The sequence below is a fragment of the Tachyglossus aculeatus genome, unplaced genomic scaffold (assembly GCF_015852505.1).
Source record: "Tachyglossus aculeatus isolate mTacAcu1 unplaced genomic scaffold, mTacAcu1.pri scaffold_118_arrow_ctg1, whole genome shotgun sequence".
Lineage (NCBI taxonomy): Eukaryota > Metazoa > Chordata > Mammalia > Monotremata > Tachyglossidae > Tachyglossus > Tachyglossus aculeatus.
In genome coordinates this window covers 61176-81015 of record NW_024044849.1, presented here as the reverse complement: position 1 = coordinate 81015, position 19840 = coordinate 61176, and the positions used below count along the sequence as shown (strand labels likewise).

At 45.0% G+C, this 19840-nt stretch overlaps 2 protein-coding genes across 2 annotated transcripts; both read right to left on the bottom strand.

The window, feature by feature from the left end:
• Positions 1-9109: 9109 nt before the first annotated feature.
• LOC119922678 (olfactory receptor 2B2-like) lies at positions 9110-10048 on the bottom strand. The gene has a single exon (XM_038742376.1). The coding sequence runs from the start codon at positions 10046-10048 to the stop codon at positions 9110-9112; it is 939 nt and encodes a 312-aa protein (XP_038598304.1).
• Positions 10049-16316: 6268 nt separating this feature from the next.
• On the bottom strand, positions 16317-17198 carry LOC119922673 (putative olfactory receptor 2W6). Its single transcript, XM_038742371.1, has one exon. It carries the CDS (start codon positions 17196-17198, stop codon positions 16317-16319), a length of 882 nt encoding a protein of 293 aa, XP_038598299.1.
• Positions 17199-19840: the final 2642 nt, after the last annotated feature.

Below are 19840 nucleotides of genomic sequence, written 5' to 3'. Positions count from 1 at the left end.
AACATTATTATTATAATTATTATTTATGAAGATGGTGTGAGTAGTAGCCTCATGGCCTAGGACTGGGAATCAGAGTGCCTCAGTTTTAACCTGACTCTGCCACTGCCTGCTAGGTGATCTCAAGAAGTCATTTAACCTCTCTGGGACCCAGTTTCCACACCTGTAAAATGGGGATTAAGAACTGTTCTCCCTCCTACTTAGATTGTGAGGTGCTGGTTATCTTGTATCTACCCCAGCACTTAGAACTGTGTTTGGCACATATTAATTGCTGAACAGGTACCCCAATTATTATTTTTTGCTGTTGTATCTGGGCCAAAATGCAATCCTGCCTCCTGTCACCCCATCACATTAGAAATTTTCTTGAGATTGGATATAGCTCTTCTCCAGAAAACCCCCAAAACTAATAGCAGACTCAGAAGATGCTCAGGTGGGAATGTTGACTTTGTATCATTCTTCACTCTCACAGGAAGCTCATGACATCTCCCAGACCATGTCTAACATCACAACGGTGACAGAATTCCTCCTCCTGGGATTCTCCGACATCCGAGAGTGGCAGCTGATCCACACTGCGCTGTTCCTTCTGGTCTATCTGGCAGCCCTGATGGGAAATCTCCTCATCATTGCCGTCACCACCCTCGATCGGCACTTGCACACCCCCATGTACTTCTTCCTCAAGAACCTGTCCGTCATTGACCTCGGCTACATCTCTGTCACAGTCCCCAAATCCATCCTCAATTCCCTCACGAGTGTCAACTCCATCTCTCTGCTGGGCTGCGCTGCCCAGGTATTCTTCTTATTTTTATTCGGTGGATCAGAGTTGGCCCCGCTCACCGTGATGTCCCACGACTGCTGTGTCGCCATCTGCCACCCCCTGCACTATGAGATCACCATGTCCCACAGGGCCTGTGTACGCATGTTGGCTGCTTCTTGGTTCGGCAGCAGTTTGAGTGCCATCATGTACACAGCCAGCACCTTCTCTCTATTCTTCTGTGGCCCCAACACTATTCACCAGTTCTTCTGCGATGGTCCCCAGTTGCTAAGACTTGCATGTTCCTCTGACCATGTCATGGAAAATGTGAGTTTAGCCATCAGCACGTGCTTAGCTTTCTTCTGCTTTGTGCTCATCGTGAGCTCCTACATCCGCATCTTCTCAGCAGTGCTGAGGATGCCGTCGGTGGAGGGCCGCTCCAAAGCCTTCTCCACCTGTCTGCCCCACCTGGTCGTCGTCACTCTGTTTGTCACATCTGCCTTCTCTGCCTACCTAAAGCCAATGTCAGACTCTCCCTCTCCAGTGGACCTGCTGGCATCTGTGTTCTGTGCCTTGGTGCCCCCGACCCTTAATCCCCTCATCTACAGCCTGAGGAACCAGGACATGAAGGCAGCGATGGGAAGGCTGCTGTGGCCAAAACATTTCTCAAAGGAGAAACTATCTATCGGATCAAAGTTCCTTCTCCACGGACTGCCCTGACCATGGCTCTGACTTAACCAGTCTTCACTCCAAAATGGTTTCACCACAGCACTGTCTAGGTGTTCTAGTGGAAAGAGCAGTGGCCTGGGAGTCTGAGGACCTGGATGCTAGTCCTGGCTCTGCCACTGTCCGTAGTGTGACATTGGAAAACTCAGTAAAGATTTCTCTACCTCTGTTTCCTTATCTTTATAATGGGGATGAAATATCCACTCTCTCCTACTTAGCCTAAGAGCCTATGTGGGGTAAGGACTGTGTTTATGCTCAGCAAACCATGTCTAATACAGTGTTTGGCATATGGTAAGTGCTTTACAGATATCATGACCATTATTATCATTATGAAGTTTGAAATCTTGACTGGTGGCCATGAATGCTCCAGGGAGGGGTCCAGAAAAAACACAGACAACAATTTTTGTGCACTCCATGCCTTGCTACAGTGAGAGACCTCTTTGTTTCCCATCTCCTTTCTTCTTCCCTGTCCTCATTTACACTGCCTCCCTCCAACTTCTCCCTTTTCTTTATTTTCCCCTCAAACGAAGAGTGAGCAGTCGTTCTAAAGTACAGATGGAGGGTTTGGTTAAAAACGGGGAGAGAATTCTCCAGACATGAGATGGAGTGGGAAAATCTGGAATAGATCTCTTTCTGTTTGTTGTTGTTAGGGTATTAACTTCTTGTGGGCAGATGACATATCTCTCCTTTCTCTTTACCTTTCCAAATGCTTCATACTGTGCATTGCAGCTACTGGGACCTCAATAAATGCCATTCCAAATCATTCAATGATATTTGTTAAGTGCTTACTGTGTGAGGAACACTCTACCAGGTGCTGGGAGAGTATGGTATAATAGCATCGGTAGACACAATCCCTTTCCTCGGATAGCTCACAATCTTAGTGGAATAAGTCAAATTAAGAAGCTCCAACTGCTCTTACCTAGAAGAGAATTAAGCAATCATTCTGTGATATTTATTGACTCCTTACTGTGTGCTGAGCACTTACTACTCATTTGGGAGGGTACAATAAAATATAGTTGGTAAACACGATCTCTGTGTTCTGACTCACCGAACTCATGGCAGTTTATTAATTACCGGTGGTAGGATTGAGCTCCTTGAGGTTAGGGGTCATGTATATAAACTCAGAACACATTGTCCTATCTGGACATTGATAAACCCAACTATTCTCTCATTGCGATCGACCCTGCAATTAACCATCTCTCTGTGCTGAATTTTCTAGCATGAGGATATCCTCACTGGCACAAATCAGCCACTATCCTCCCCATGGTCCTACTGAGAATTTCCTGTTAAAGTGTGGTTTCCCAGCTCCAGTCTGTCTGTCCAGGTGTGAAGAGGACAACTGAGTCCTTTCTCTATTGCGTGACTGTTGTTGCCCTGTATTTATCTGTTTCTTGTTACTTTATGTTACCCTTGGCTTCCTCAGGTTCAGGCTCTGTGAAAAGGAGGTGAGCGTTGGGCTGTTTCCTGCGGAGAAAATACAAGTGTCCGCCCACCCCAAGTGCCAAGGAGTCCAGCACCGAGAGCCTCCGCTGCCATCGGGCATCCCCAGCTTGCCACAGCAGTTTGTTCCCTGTTCCCTCCTTTTCCCCTTTCTAAACCACACTCTGAGCTGAGCTGTTGTGACCTGCAGCACATACGGAGAACCATGCTGTCGGCTGCTATCAAGGGATGAATGAAGGGAGCAAGTCAGTGTCTCGTAGAAGGGAAAGGGAGAAGAGGAAAGGAGGGCTTTGTCAGGGAAAGCCTCTTGGAAGAGATGTGCCTTCAATAAGGCTTTGAAGGTGGGGAGAGTAATTTTCTGTCTGGTATGAGGAGGAAGGGCATTCCAGGCCAGAGGTAGGACAAGGTCAAGAAGTTGGTGGTGAGATAGATGAGGTCAAGGTACAGTGAGAGGTTTAGCATTAAAGGAGTGCTGTGTGTGGGCTGGGTTGTAGTAGGAGAATAGCAAAGTCAGGTAGGAGGGGGCTAGATGATTAAATGCTTTAAAACCTCTGGTGAGGAGTTTTTGTTTGATGCGGAGGTGGATGTGACCACTGGAGTTTCTTGAGGAGTGGGGAAACGTGGACTAGGGTGACAGGAATAAGAAAGACGGCATTTAGTCATTCAGTCATATTTATTGAGCACTTACTGTGTGCAGAGCACTGTACTAAGTGCTGGGGGGGATACAAGGTCATCAGGAATGAACCCCTCCTTCCTCTCCCCCTCCTTCCCTTCCCCACAGCACCTATATATATGTTCTTCCTCCCTTCAAGGCCCTACTGAGAGCTCACCTCCTCCAGGAGGCCTTCCCAGACTGAGCCCCTTCCTTCCTCTCCCCCTCGCCCCCCTCTCCATCTTACCTCCTTCCCTTCCCCACAGCACCTGTATATATGTATATATGTCTGTACATATTTATTACTCTATTTATTTACTTATTTTACTTGTACATATCTATTCTATTTATTTTATTTCGTTAGTATGTTTGGTTTTGTTCTCTGTCTCCCCCTTCTAGACTGTAAGCCCACTGTTGGGTAGGTACCGTCTCTATATGTTGCCAACTTGTACTTCCCAAGCGCTTAGTACAGTACTCTGCACGCAGTAAGCACTCAATAAATACGATTGATTGATTGATTGATTGATTGATTGATTAAGAGTTTGGCACATAGAAATTGCATAATGAATACCACAGCAAAAATGTTCAAGGACCAAGTAAGTCCAGGCAACCCAGAATATTTCACCAGAAACTAGCAGAGTGGAAAAATTACCATTCCCATCTCGAATACCAAACTCCTATTGCTTATTAATAGAGGTCCTATAAAGGGCCTTCATTTAGATTGACTTTCAGCTTGTGAACAACTAGGTACTGAATGTCAATTACTGAATAGTGTGAACCACTCTTTTCCTGTTTGTGTGCTTTGTTTCTTATATCTAAGAGTGCCACCTAGAAATCATTCTTTCTGAATTTCAGTCTATTGACATAGGATCATTTTTACAATTCAGCCATGTCTTCCAAAGTGTTAATGACCCTGGCAAATCTCAGGTCATCCACAAATTGACTAGCAACATTCTTGGTTCCTTTGCCCAGCACAGGGAGAAGGATATTATCTAGATTTTTTTTCTCAAACCTTGAAGTCCAATATATCACAGAGACATGATCTATTCCACACTCTTGTCACCTGGCAATGGAGAGAAAATGCAGAGAATTGAGGATATTGAAGGGAAAGGGAGACTAAGCTATTGCAGCATCACTTCAGCTCAGAAAGATGGGAACCTCTTGATGCAATGACTGGCTAAGGTTCTTTCCATTGATGAACTGTACTTTCTAGGTGCTTAGATCAGTGCTCTGCACACTATAAGCGCTCAGTAAATATGATTGAATGAATGAATTGAGTTAAGATCCAACCACTTACCTCCATGGAGTTTATGGAAGGGGACAGCAGTAAACCAGCTCAGGGGAGCTACAGTGAGACAGTGTTTCAGAGCAGGGCTTTGTGGCTCCGGTTGAGGGAAGCAACTGAAAATCCTGAGACACCCTTGAAGTGATCTGGAATTATCCAACTATTGCTCTGAACCTAAGACTAAGGAGGAAAAGCCAAGCTGTGTGGACATTTTTATTAATACCACTAGTTTTGGAGAGAGTCATGACTTGTTAACTTTTCAGGTCTAATTAACGTTAGTGTCTAGAGGGAAATATCTGGGGGACTCGGGAGAATCCTGAACTATGAGTCCCTCCGAAGATGACACCTTCTATTTCCCTTATCTCTGGAAAGACGCCAGACCACTATTGCTGCTTTCTGTCTTGCTGCAGTGGCAAACCCTAAAGAGCCTTGGGAAAAACCTCTAGAGCATCAGACTGAGCCAAGGTAGTTCACTGAATCAACGCCATAAAGCATAAGTCCAAGGCTGCGAGGATGTGAAATAGGATTGTTTAGAGTTTATATAGAATTGTCTTTCAAATTTGAAGAGTACACCACTAATGGAGAAATCTATCAATGAGTGCATGTTTGATTTAAAAGGCCAATGAAAGACCCAGAGTTCTGGCTCCACTGTGCAAACAAAAAGTCTGTCATCTGTTTTTGCACATAGTAAGCGCTTAACAAATGCTATCATCATTATTATTATTGTCTTGCTTGCTTAAGGTTTGCAAGGTATGGCAACGTTTCCTCTTACACCAAGTGTTCTCTAATTCCATAGGAAACAGTTGCACATGATGAGCTTCTCCTTTCATGATAATGTAGCACTATTTTGGTCTATCTCCAGAGACTTGTGAAATAGAAATTTTAAATGACATTTTGTTATATGAGAAGGACAAATAAAGATTCTCCAGGACAGAGGGAAACACTGGGCCATAACTTATCAAAACAAAATCTGGGAGCATTTGTGACCAAGGCCCTTACCCAGAAGTATAGCCAAAATTTGTCATTTAATAACTTATGTAAATAGTTTACCTTAAATGATTTATGTAAAATATCCATCATCCATAGCAGTCCAAAATCTAACTCACATTAAGCAATATCTGCTACCTGAAAGACTTAGGCATCCCTTAGATATGAAAAAAATCACTTACCTGCCCTATCAGAGAGAGCTCGTGGAAAGAGAAAGTGTCTGAGATTCAGGAGACATGGTTCCAGAGCCAATTCTGACAATGACTGGCTATGTGACACTGGACGATTCAGTGAAGCTCTCTGAGCCCAGTTTCCTCATCAGCAAAATGGGGATAAGATAGCAACTCACCTTCACTCTTAGATTCTGAGCCCTATGTGTGACAGGGCTATAACTGATCAGATTATCTTGAATCTCCCTCAGTGGTTGTCACCTAGTAAGTGTTTAATGAATATTATTGTAGCCTCTAAGAAGACAGAGATTGGCAGGGAGAGAAGACACTCATTCCCTTCATGAAATAATACTGGCATTTATTAAACACATAGTCTGGCCTACAGAATCCCACATCAGACTCACTATCCCTCATTCCCGGGGATCCAAGGATCCAAATATGGGCAATCCAAAGTTTCCTACTTGGGAGATTTCAAGTACAAAATTTATATGGTCCCTCTCTTTTGTTATCATATTTTATTTGAGAATTTGTATTGTGACCTGGATCATTGTCATTTGTAGTATCCTTTTCATATGTGTGTGTGTGTGTGTGTTGTTGTTGTTGTTGTTTTAATCTGAGATACAGTCCACTAGAAAGACCATAGGACTGGGAGTTAAGACATTGAGGTTATAATCCCAATTCTGCCACTTGCTTGCTGTGTGACCTGGGACAGGTCACCTAATCTCTGTGCTTCAGTTTCCTCACCTCTAAAACTGGGCTTCAATATCTGTTCTCCCTCCTCCATGAGGGAAAAGGACTGTGTGTGTGTTCTACTTATATTGTGTCTACCCTAGGGCTTAATGTACATCCTGGCACATAGTAAGCCCTTAACAAATTTCAGAATTATTGTCATGATCTGAGTACAGTGCCCGGCACATAGTACAGGCTTAACCAACACCATATTTAGTATTATTATTGTCTTTCCACTCCCTTTCACTCAATAATATTTCCTAAAAGCAGAGCATTGCCCAAAAGGCTTAATAATTCATTCATTCATTCAATCGTATTTATTGAGCACTTATTTTGTTCAGAGCACTGTACTAAGCACTTGGAAAGTACAATTCGGCAACTGGTAGAGATAATCCCTACCCAACACCGAACTCACAGTCTAGAAGGGGGTGACAGACAACAAAACAAGTACAGAGGCGTCAATACCATCAAAACAGATAAATTGAGTATAGATATATACACATCATTAATAAAATAAATAGAATAATAAATATGTACAAATATACACATGTGCTGTGGGGAGGGGAAGGGGGTAGGGCAGAGGGAGGGAGTAGAGACAACGGGGAGGGGAGAAGGAGCAGAGGAAAAGGAGGGGCTCAGTCTGGGAAGGCTTCCTGGAGGAGGTGAGCTCTCAGTAGGGCTTTGAAAAGGGGAAGAGAGCTTGTTTGGCAGATATGAGGAGGGAGGGCATTCCAGAGCAGACCTAGGACATGGGCCAGGGGTCGACAGTGGGCCAGGCTAAAACGAGGCACAGTGAGGAGTTTAGCGGTAGAAGAATGGAGTGTGCAGGCTGGGCTGTAGAAGGGGAGAAGGGGAGTGAGGTAGGAGGAGGTGAGGTGATAGACAGCTTTGAAGCCACTATTGAGGAATTTTTGCTTCACGCAAAGGTTGATAGGCAACCACTGGAGATTTTTGAGGAGGGGAGTGATATGCCCAAAGCGCTTCAGTAAAGACAATCCAGGCAGCTGAGTGAAGTATAGACTGAAGCGGGGAGAGACAGGAGGATGGGAGATCAGATAGGAGGCTGATGCAGTCATACAGTCAGGATAGGATGAGAGATTGTGCCAGCAGGGTAGCAGTTTGAATGGAGAGGAAAGGGCGGATCTTGGAAATGTTGTGAAGGTTGGAGGCCTTCCCAGACTGAGCCCCTTCCTTCCTCTCCCCCTCGTCCCCCTCTCCATCCCCCCATCTTACCTCCTTCCCTTCCCCACAGCACCTGTATATATGTATATATGTGGTTGTACATATTTATTACTCTATTTATTTATTTATTTATTTATTTTACTTGTACATTTCTATCCTATTTATTTAATTTTGTTGGTATGTTTGGTTCTGTTCTCTGTCTCCCCCTTTTAGACTGTGAGCCCACTGTTGGGTAGGGACTGTCTCTATGTGTTGCCAATTTGTACTTCCCAAGCGCTTAGTACAGTGCTCTGCACATAGTAAGCGCTCAATAAATACGATTGATTGATTGATTGAATGATTGAGGTGAGACCAGCAGGTTTTGGTGATGGATTGGATGTGTGGGGTGAATGAGAGAGCAGAGTCAAGGAGGACACCAAGGTTGTGGGCTTGTGAGACGGGAATGTACAAGAAAGGTAAAAAAACACAATCTCTACCCTCAAGGACCTCACAATCTAGCAGGGCACAGCAACTCCCATTAAAAGAGTCATCAGTAAATCCATCACTAGTCCTTATTGAGATTCTCCATGGACAGAGCACTGTACTAAATGTTTGGTCGAAACATGATCTCTGTGCTCCAGGAGATCACAATCTAACAAGGGACCCCAACTCCCAAAATACAAGTAGTCGATCAATCCACTGTATTTATAAAATGTCTGTGTGGGGAGAGCACTGTACTAAGGGTTTGAGTACTATAATCAATCAATTAATCAATCATATTTATTGAGCGCTTACTGTGTGCAGAGCACTGTACTAAGCGCTTGGGAAGTACAAGTTGGCAACATATAGAGACAGTCTCTACCCAACAGTGGGCTCACAGTCTAGAAGACACAAAAGACACAGTCTATAAGAGACAAAAGACACAATCACTGCCCTGAAGAAGCTTGCAGGCTCACGGGGAAGATCTATACAACATAATTTTCAGGTAGAAAGTAGAAGGTCTTGAATAGTAGAAGAAGTATTAGAGTACTGTGTCCAACCCCATTATCTCGTAACCACCCTAGTGCTTAATACTGTACTTGAAAACATAGTAAGCAGTTAACGAGTGTCATAATTATTATTTAAGTTGATTTGTACAACGGTGTAGAAGGACCCTGGGTGTTCATGGTTGCTGTAGAACCATGAACTTTTATCCTTTAGCACATTTCCCGCTACTTTAGGGAGGATAACCTGGACACCAAGCCCGAGAAGGCATGGTGCACGTCTTTATTCCTCAGGGTGTAGATGACGGGATTCAGCATGGGTGCAATGATTCCATAGAAGAGAGAGACCATCTTTCCCAGGTCCAGCGAGTTGGGGGACGGGGGCTGCAGGTACATGTAGATGGCTGTCCCGTAGAAGAGCGAAACCACCAGCAGGTGAGAACCACAGGTCCCGAAGGCCCTGCGGCGGCCCTCCACTGAAGGGATCGTCAGCACGGCCCGGGCGATGAAGCCATAGGAGATCAGGATGAGGGTCACGGGGATCAGGAGGAAGAGGACGCTGATGAAGAAGAGCTCTGCCTCATTGGCCACGGTATTGGCGCAGGACAACTTCAGCAGGGCGAGCACCTCGCAGAAGAAGTGATTTACTCGGCGGCGACCACAGCGGGGCATCTTCAACGTCCACATGGACTGGAGGGCAGAATTCCCAAAGCCACTGAGCCAGGAGGAGGCTGCCAGCTGGAGGCAGAGCCTGTGGTGCATGATGGCAGGGTAGTGCAGGGGTCGGCAGATGGCCACGAAGCAGTCCAATGACATGGCCCCAAGAAGGAGACACTCAGTGGAGCCCAAGGCCAGGGAGATGAAGACCTGAGCCACACAGACTCCATAGCTGATCACCTTTTGAGCACTGTGAAGGTTGACCAGCATTTGGGGTACAATGCTGGAGGTATAACAGAGGTCCAGGAGGGAGAGGTTGGTGAGGAAGACGTACATGGGGGTGTGGAGTCGGGGGTCCAGCCGACACAGCAGGATGATGGTCACATTGCCTAGGATGGTCAGGATGTAGGAAACCAGAAGGACCACAAAGAGGGGCAGCTCCAGCCAGGGTCGGTCCGAGAAGCCCAGAAGGATGAATCCCTGCAGGGTACTCCCATTGGCCTTGTCCATGCTTGCTTTGCTCTAGGACACCTGGGGGATAAAAGAAAAAACACAGAGAGGTGACAATGATCCACTGATACGATCTCACGTCTAGTATCAGCAATGTTCTAGCAGCAGAACACTGAGGGTGGATATGGGGTGGCGGAGATGTATCGTTGTGTTTGGGTGTGGGGAAGGAAGGAAATATTTATAAGTCTTTTAACATCAATGGAATCCCACTGGGCTCAACTCACATTCCCTTCATCATGCACTGAGAGACAGGAAGAGAGGACTAGAGAGAGAGAAGAGAAGAGAGAGGGAAAGAAAGAGTGGCAGAAAGAAAGGTGAAGATGAGAAAGAGAATGAGGAGGGGGAGAAAGATTAATCCACCAGTAAATGTTATTTATTGAGCATTTACAGCATTATATTAAGTAAGCTGGACAGTATAATAGAGTGGGTAGAGACAATTCCTTCCCTCAAGGAAAGGGAGGAAATTGGAAAAGTACAACCAAGCGCTTAGTACAGAGCTCTGCACACAGTGAGTGCTCAATAAATATGATTGAATTAATGAATGAATACAAACTCCTTATGGGCAGGAAATGTGTCTACCATCTCTCTTGTATTGTAATCTCTCAAGCACTTAGTACAAGTGCTCTGCACACAGTATGCTCTCAATAAATGCCATTGATTGCTTGATTGAAAAAGTGATAGAAAGAAGACGGGGGAGAGAGTCAACTGTCTTTCATAGTCATAAAGATGTTATTGACAGTGAAATTCACCTGCAAGTATGAGAATTCATTGTCTTCTTTTTTGGAAACTCAAGCACAACAATGTCACTGTTTATGTCTCTGCATTTAAAGGGAGAGAGTTGAGGAATTTTTACACTAAGACAAATAGTCTCGACAACCCAACCAAATTACTCAGAGTCCAAAAGTGTCCTTTTGGTCTGCATAGCAGGATGCAAATCATAGAATAGATTTGATTGGATCCATTGTCTCCAGATTCGATTCATTTTTTCCAGGTTAATTTTAAAAAGAAGTTGACTATACCATCCAGGATGAGCTGCACGAAAAATAATGGCCCGTGTGTTCTTTTCTTAAATATGTCTAATGTCAAGGATGTCAGAAGCCGAGTTTTGAGACGTTTCTAGTGTATTTCCTATTTCATTATCCATTAATAGAATGTACTGAGCCACTACTTTGTGAAGAGCACTGAACTAGGAGTCTGGGAGTGTACAATAGTGTAAGCATACACAGTCTCTACTCTTTGGAGTTTACAATAAAACAGTCCTTTATATCCATCTCCAATCACACCTGAATTCATTTAAGTCCCTTTTCTTACATTTAAATATCCATAAACATGGAAAACTAGTCCTCATTTTCCACATTAATTCATTCAATCGTATTTATTGAGTGCTTACTGTGTGCAGAGCACTGTACTAAGCGCCTGGGAAGTACAAGTTTGCAACATTTAGAGACGGTCCCTACCCAACTGCGGGCTCACAGTCTAGAAGGGGGAGACAGACAACAAAACAAAACATATAAACCAAATAAAATTAATAGAATAAATATGTACAAGTAAAATAGAGTAATAAATATGTACAAACATATATACATATATACAGGTGCTGTGGGGAGGGGAAGGAGGTAAGGCAGGGGGGTTGGGGAGGGGGAGTAGGGGGAGAGGAAGGAGGAGGCCCAGTCTGGGAAGGCCTCCTGGAGGAGGTGAGCTCTCAGTAGAGCTTTGAAGGGAGGAAGAGAGCTAGCTTGGCGGATGTGCAGAGGGAGGGCATTCCAATCCAGGGGCAGGACGTGGGCCAGTGGTCGATGGCGGGACAGGTGAGAACGAGGCACAGTGAGGAGGTTAGTGGCAGAGGAGTGGAGGGTGCGGGCTGGGCTGTAGAAGGAGAGAAGGGAGGTGAGGTAGGAGGGGGTGAGGTGATGGAGAGCCTTGAAGCCGAGGGTGGAGAGTTTTTGCCTGGTAGCCACTGGAGAGTTTTGAGGAGGGGAGTAACATGCCCAGAGCATTCCTGTACAAAGACGATCTGGGCAGCGGTGTGAAGTATGGATTGAAGTGGGGAGAGACAGGAGCATGGGAGATCGGAGAGGAGGCTGATGCAGTAATCAGGAGGCTGATGCAGTAATACCATCAGTAATCAAATGATGATATTTGTTGAGCACTCACTGTGTGCAGAGCACTGTACTAAGCACTTGGGATATGGATAAGAGATGTGGATAAGCCCACTGTAAGCCTAAAGACTGATACCAAGACAATATTTAGACCATCTATCACTGCCTCTGGATTGAACATTCCTAATGCCTTTATCTTTCACCCAATGGACTTCCATTCGTATTCCTAATGTAATGATAAAGTATTAGTGACCCTGGTCAATCTAGAGCAGTCTAAAAAGTTATTGGCAATGTTCTTGGTTCCTTTTCCCAGGTGAATGAGAAAGATATTATCTGGATCATTTTATCAACCCTTAAAATCCCCTGTATCATGCCAAGTCTATTCCACATTCAATTATTCCTAGTTCCTGGAAATATAGGAGAAATAAAAAGAATTGAGAATTTTGAGGAAAAGATGAAACTAAGCTAGAGATATCAATTCAGCTCAGAGAGATGGAAATCCCTTGATGTCTTGTCTGAGTGGTTCTCTACGCTGGTTTCAGATCCAATTAGTGCTAACCTTCTCACTATGCCTCAATCTCACTGCTGTCGCTGCCAACCCCCAGCCCACGTCCTGCCTCTGGCCTGGAATACCCTCTGTCCTCTATTCTGACAGACAGTTATTCTCCCCCACTTCAAAGCCTTATTGAAGGCCCATTTCCTCCAAGAGGCCTTCCCAGACTAATCCCCACCTTTCCTCATCTCCCACTCCCTTCTGTGTCACCCTGAGTTGCTCCCTTTGCTCTTCCCCCCTCCCAGCCCCCCAGCACTTATGTATGTAACTGTAATTTTATTTATTTGTATTGATATCTGCCTTCCCCCTCCCCCCGCCCAGACTGTAAACGCACTGTGGGCAATGAATATGTCTGTTTATTGTTGTACTGTACTCTCCCAAGTGCTTAGTACAGTGCTCTGCACACAGTAAATGCTCAATGAATATGATTGAATGAATAAATCCAACTTACCTCCATTCCATTTATGGAAGGGGAACTGAAAAGTCCAAGGTCAGAAGTGAACCAGCTCACCTTGTCAGAGCAGAGTTGTGCAAATCTGGCTGAGGGCAATGACAAAAAGATCCTGAGATACCAGTGAAGTGATCTGGGATTATTAAACCACCGCACTGAACCCAGGCCTAAAGTGCAAAGCCAGGATGTGTGAACAATTTTATGGAGACCATAAATGCTGCAGTTTTGGCAAGAGGGATGATTCATTAACTTTTCAAGTCTAATTAACCCTAGTGTCCAGAGGGAAATATCTGCGGACTGGAGGAGAATCAATAATGATTCTCTAGAGATTATTTTTCCCTCTCTCTCCCCCTCACCATCAGATGGGCATGAGCCCATGAGTCTTGCTGCTGTCTTCAGTGACAAACCCTAAAGAGCCTTGGGAAAAATCCCAAGAGCTTCGGCCCAAGGCAAAATAGTATACTGATTCAAGAACACAAAGCATTAGCCCCAGACTGTAAAGACGTGACATACAGTTGTGTGTGTGTATATATATACATATTATATGTTGCCAACTTGCACTTCCCAAGCGCTTGACAGTGCTCTGCACACAGTAAGCGCTCAATAAATGCGATTGAATGAATGAATGAATATGAATTATATAGCATATATAATACATATATATGATAGAGTCAGCCTTCACATTTAAAGACACCACTAATGATGAAATGTGTAGCTGAAAAGGACAGTGAGGGACCCAGAATTCCAGCCACATTCTTACCCAAAATATCTGTCCCTTGTGTTGTCCTGCTTAATGTTTGCGGTGCTTGGTGCCATTGTCTCTTTTTATCACTTTTTCTCTCATTCCGTAGGATGCTTTTGCTCCTAAAGAGTCACTCCTTTCTTAATAGTGGTGTGTTGTTGTTGGTCTACCCTCGGAGATTTTTTTTTTTAACAGGGGCCCCAAACCCTCAAAATACGAGTACTCATTCAATCATCCCATAGAATTTATTGAGCATCTACGTGCTCAGAGCACAATACTAAATGTTTGGAAGAGTACAACAAGAGATAGAGCAGGACCTCTCCTGCTTCTGGCTCTTTCACTCCCTTGCCACCACTATAGGGAAACAGTGTGACCTAGTGGAAAAAGTACAGGCCTCAGAGTCAGAGGACTTGGGCTGTAATCACAGCTCTGCCATTTGCATGCAGTATAACCTTGGGCAAGACACTTAAATTCTCTGTACCTCAGTTGCCTCATCTGTAAAATGAAGATTAAATCCTCACCTGTCCAGTTCAGACTGTGATTCTATGTGGAACAGGGACTTTGCCCAACCCGATTATATTGTATCTACTCCAGTTCTTGCACTTAGTAAGCACTTAAATACCAATAAAAAAGATTGCTAGGGAAGAATATCCCTATTTCATCTAGTTCTAAGGTCCATCGAAGATAGGGATTCCACAGCTTACATTTATTAGTCCATTGCAACTCTCTAATTGTTGTACCTCTCCTTTTCATTCATTCAATATTACTGACTGCTTACTGTATGCAGAGCACTGTCCTAACCAATCAGTAGACTACAATAAGAGTAAAAGACCCAGAACTTTGAGGTAAGTGTCAGTGGTTGCAATGAAAATGAGATTGTGTGAAATGAAGGGAGCAAGGGACTATAGGTGCTGGGCTCTGCAAGACCCTATTAGGGCTAAAGAGTTTCAGGCATCCTTAAGAATTTAACTGACTTGCCCAGGTCACACACCAAGCAACTGAAAGAGCCTAGGTTAGAATCTAGGAAAACTGGGCCTCAGTTTCCCCATCTGTAAATTGGGGAGTATATCTTTGCTCTCCCTACCTCTTCGATTACAAGCCCCATATGAGGTCTGGAGACTGTGTCTGATCTTATTTTTTTTTGTCTTCCACATCATGTGGCATAAGGTAGATACAAAATATGTATAGGCATATAGGAAGTACTTAATAAATACCATGACAAGCTAGCTAACATAGCTATCTTACTTGACGCTCCTCTCCTGCTTGTCCTGGGCTGACTCTTTCCTACCACTATTTCCCTGGCCTTGCCACAGTTTCCCTTATTTCACCACAGATTCCACCATCATTATCCATGTCACTACCACCCTCTCTTGGGGGATCAGGGCATTTATATGAAGTGCTGACTATGCACCAAAGCACTGTATAAAGTAAGATAATCCAATCTGATTCAGTCTCTATCCAACAAAGCTGCATGAGAAGCAGCCTGGCTTAGTGGAAAGAGCTCGGGCTTGGGAGTGAGAGGACGTGGGTTCTAATCCCAGCTCTGTCACTTGTCCGCTGTGTGACCTTGGGCAACTAAGTTAACTTCTATGTGACTCTGTTGCCTCATCAGTAAAATGGGGATTAGGACTGTGAGCCCACCTGAGACAACCTGATTACCTTGTATCTACTCCAGTGCTAAGAACAGTGCTTGGCACATAGTAAGTGCTTAACAAATACCATAATTACTATTATTGTTATTATTATTGTTATTAACAAAGCCTAGTGGAGAGAAGATAGGACTGGGAGTCAGGGGACCTGGGTTCTCTTGGCTGGGTGGCCTTGGGTTTATGACTGGGGCTTGCTGACAGTAGTCGAGGGCTGTGGGACCAGAGCCAAAACTGCTCTCCATACCAGCCAGGAGGAAATGATGTGGCAGGGCTGGGGATGGAGACGGAGATCTCGGATGCTGTTTTTCTCCTGGTTTCTGTGTGCCCCACTAGGATCCAAATATTACATTTTCACTCAAGCAAGGCTGTCCAGAGTCCAGCAATCATAACAGTCACTGCCATCATCTTCCACCCACTGACAGTTCAATCAGTCCCCATGCTGATCTGCCACTTGTCTGTTGGGCATGACCTTCGGAAAGTCACTTATCTGTGTCTTGGTTTCCACATTCATATAATGGGGATTAAATCCTAATCCTGCTTATTTAGACTGTGAGCCTCATGTGGGACAGGGACTGAAGCCACCTGATAATCTACCCCAGAGCTTAGTACGGTGTTTGGCACAAAATAAGTGCCTAACAAGTACCATAATAGTAAGAATAATAATTATTTTTCTTATTATTTTTATTAGGTGTCACAGGAGCAACCAAGACCATCCGCCTCCCTGGCTTCATCTTCTCCCCAGCCTTCTCACTGCATCCTTGACCTCTCTGTTTCTCAGGGTGTAGATGAGAGGGTTGAGGAAGGGGGTGACAACGATGTAGAAGAGGGAGACGAACCTGCCCGGTCCTTAGAGATGCTCTTAACTGGCTGGAGGTACGTGAAGGTGGTGGTTCCAAAGAAGATTACCACCAACATGAGGTTGGAGGAGCCGGTCCGGAATGCCTTGACCCGCCTGGCGGCCGACTGGAGCCTCAGCACCACCCGGGCGATGTGCCCATAGGAGGTGACGATGAGGGAGACGGGTGCCAGGAGAACGATCACACTTGCTGCAAACATCTCAGCCTCGCTGGGGTCAGTGTCCCCACAGGCGATCCCAATGAAAGCCGGGACTTCACACTGGAAGTGGTCCAGCCTGCGTCTCCCACACAGATGCATCCTGAGGGTGACCGCCGTACCCACTATGGAGTTGGAGAAGCCACTCACCCATGTCAGAGCGGCCAGCTGCCTATAGAGACATGGCAACATGAGCACAGCATGCCGCAGGGGCTGGCAGACAGCAACATAGCAGTCGTACGACATGACGGCCAACAGGATGCATTCGGTGGAGCCCAAAGTCAGTGCAATGTAGAGCTGGGCAAAGCAACCTTTGTAACTGATGCTTTTCCCTGGTCCCCACAGGTTGACCAGCAGTTTGGGGATTGTGGTGGTAGTGAAGCAGAGGTCCAGGAAAGAGAGATTAGAGAGGAAGAAGTACATGGGCGTATGGAGCTGGGAGTGCAGGTAAGACACCAGAATGATGGCTGTGTTGTCCATTAAAGTCAAGAAGTAGAAAACAGAGATGACCACAAAGAGAACCTTCTCCAACCCTGGATGATCAGAGAAACCCAGCAGGATAAAGTCACCTCCAGAGCTCTGGTTGGCTTCGCTTAGCTCCATTCTGCTCAGGATATTTGGGACAGAAAACCCATCCAAGATTGAACACTCGACCCGGCTCTAAGCCCCATATGGAACCGGGACTGCCTCCATCCTGTTGATGTTGTATCTACCCCAGCGCCAATACATAGTAAGCTTGGCATATAATCAGCATTTAACAACACAATTATTACTAGGTAACTTCCAGAGAATATGCCGCCGTTCAGATGAGCATAGTAAGCTTGGCACATAGTGAGCACTTAACAAACATCACAATTATTACTAGGTGACTTCCAGAGGATATGCCACCGTGCAGATGAGCATCAGTCAGATTTGCCCCTGTTCTTCACTTCTGTGGGTGTCCTGAGCAAGAGAGGGAATTTGCAAACCAGGACTCTTAGTAGCAGAGGTGGAGTGTTGATTCTGAGGGTTGTGACTTGAAAAATCTGAACTCTCAGGAGAGACTGATGTGATGGTTGGAAGTGGCATGAGGATCTTCAGTTCCTTAACGGAATTTTGGTTGTCCTTGGACTTTAGTTTTCAGGTCTTTGGTTGTCTGGGGATAAAGCCAAATCAGACAATCTATCACTCTCGGGCTGTATTCTCATCTCCCACTCATGTCTAACTCTAAGTGGTACCAGCCGTATCGGGTTCTACCTATATTGTTAGCCTTCTTATTCAAAGAAAATGCCACGAATGGCTAAGTTCCCCTATGAAGGTCTCTTTGATGCTGAAAAGGCCAATTCAGGAACCCATAATCCCAGCCATAATGGGCACACAAAAGGATTGTTCTTTGCTGTGTTATAGCACATAAAGTATGTAGCGTCTGGTGCTGTTCTCTACTTCCTCATCTATCTTCTTGACATCAGGGTCTATTCTAGTCTTGAATATCTTCCAAAAAGAAGAATATAGAGTCTCTTTCTGCTGCCTTTTCTAATGCCACATCACCACAAGTCACACAGCTGTTCTTTAAGAGATGCAGCGTGGCTCAGTGGAAAGAGCATGGACTTGGGAGTCAGAGGTCATGGGTTCTAATCCCGGCTCTGCCACATGTCTGCTGTATGACCTTGGGCAAGTCACTTAACTTCTCTGAGCCTCAGTTACCTCATCTGTAAAATGGGGATTAAGACTGTGAGTCCCACGCGGGACAACCTGATCACCTTGTATCCCCCACAGCACTTAGAACAGTGCTTTGCACATAATAAGCACTTAACAAATGCCATCATTAATTTAAGTCTGATTTTCATCTCATCCACTGTAGTCCAGGCTCATTTCCTTGTGAGCATTCAGACTGCAGGCTTATTGTTCACTCAAGAGAGTGAACAACCTCTTGAGCTCTTGATATTTATTACACCCCATCCCCACAACACTCATGTACATACGATTATACTTTCCTATTTCCCTTATCTGTAAATTATTGTAGTTCCTGACTCCCCCTCTAGACTGTTAGCTCCTTGTAGGAAGGGAGCATATCTCCCACCTCTGTTGTATTTTACTCTCCCAAGCCCCTAGCACAGTGCTTGGCACACAGTAAGCACTCATTAATCGATTCACTGATACTGATGCATCCCCTTCATTGATACTGCTCCATCCCCTTCAGAAAGTTGGAGGCTGTGATGGTCAGCTCTCCACCTGCTGCTCTCTAGACACACATCAGCTCGCTCCCCTTTCATCTTTTCTCTGTTTAAATTGTTTATAATATTTAGATTTTTAGAAGACCCTTCTCTTCTACCCCCTTCTACGTCCTTTTCTTCATTATATATCTACCAAGCCACTCTTCATTAAACACTTCTTCAGATCCACCTCAAACAGGGCCGAGTACACAGCAACAACCCAAAGAGACAGACTCAAACTCATATACATGAATACCCAGATAGACACAAATCAAGTACACTTACCCATAGATGAATACATGTGCATTGTCAGATTCAAGTTCACAAACAATTGCACACACAAAGACTCACACGAACACTCCTGTGTTCATGTGACTGCCCCCAGTTCCAAGTTCTGTTAGCATCTGAGAGCTATGTATCCTTGGGCAAGTCATTTAACTTCTCTGTGCCTCAGTTTTCTGAACTGTAAAATGGGGGTTCAACACCTGTTCTCCCTCCCACTGAGACTATGAGCCCAGTGGGAAACAGAGACTGGGCCTGGTCTGATTATCTTGTATCTACCTCAGAATTTAGTACAATGCTTGGCTTATAGTAAGCCCCTAACAAATAAACTACTACAAATAATAATAATAATGATAATTTCCCAGGGACATGAGTTATCTCAGAGAGACATTCCTGCTCCATCCTCAGCCTCCTATGCAAAGCCAGACTCAGCTTCTCCCAGCCACTCGTGCCCATTCTCCTGAACTCAACTCTTCTTCTTCCAAGGCATGAGACAACCTTCCAGCTCCTGTCAGCCCCAATCACTCCCTCACCCTCCCTCACCCTATTTACCTCACATTTGAGGCCTCCTCCTTCAGGAAGTATTCCTCACTTACTCATGCACATTCCCCACCTGCCATTCTGATCAGAGACTCAATGCTTCCCCTCGATTCGCTCTCGTAATTTTGGTACTGATCTTGACCTGTCTGTCTCATCTCCTTTTGTGAAAGGCCTGAGGGCATGGATTTAATCTCTAGCATGGCTCCCTTGCACTTAATACAGGACCCTGTG

What these genes read in the sequence shown, in the direction of transcription:
- LOC119922678 (XM_038742376.1), bottom strand. Translation starts at nt 10,048, where the DNA reads ATGGACAAGGCCAATGGGAGTACCCTGCAGGGATTCATCCTTCTGGGC.
- LOC119922673 (XM_038742371.1), bottom strand. Translation starts at nt 17,198, where the DNA reads ATGGAGCTAAGCGAAGCCAACCAGAGCTCTGGAGGTGACTTTATCCTG.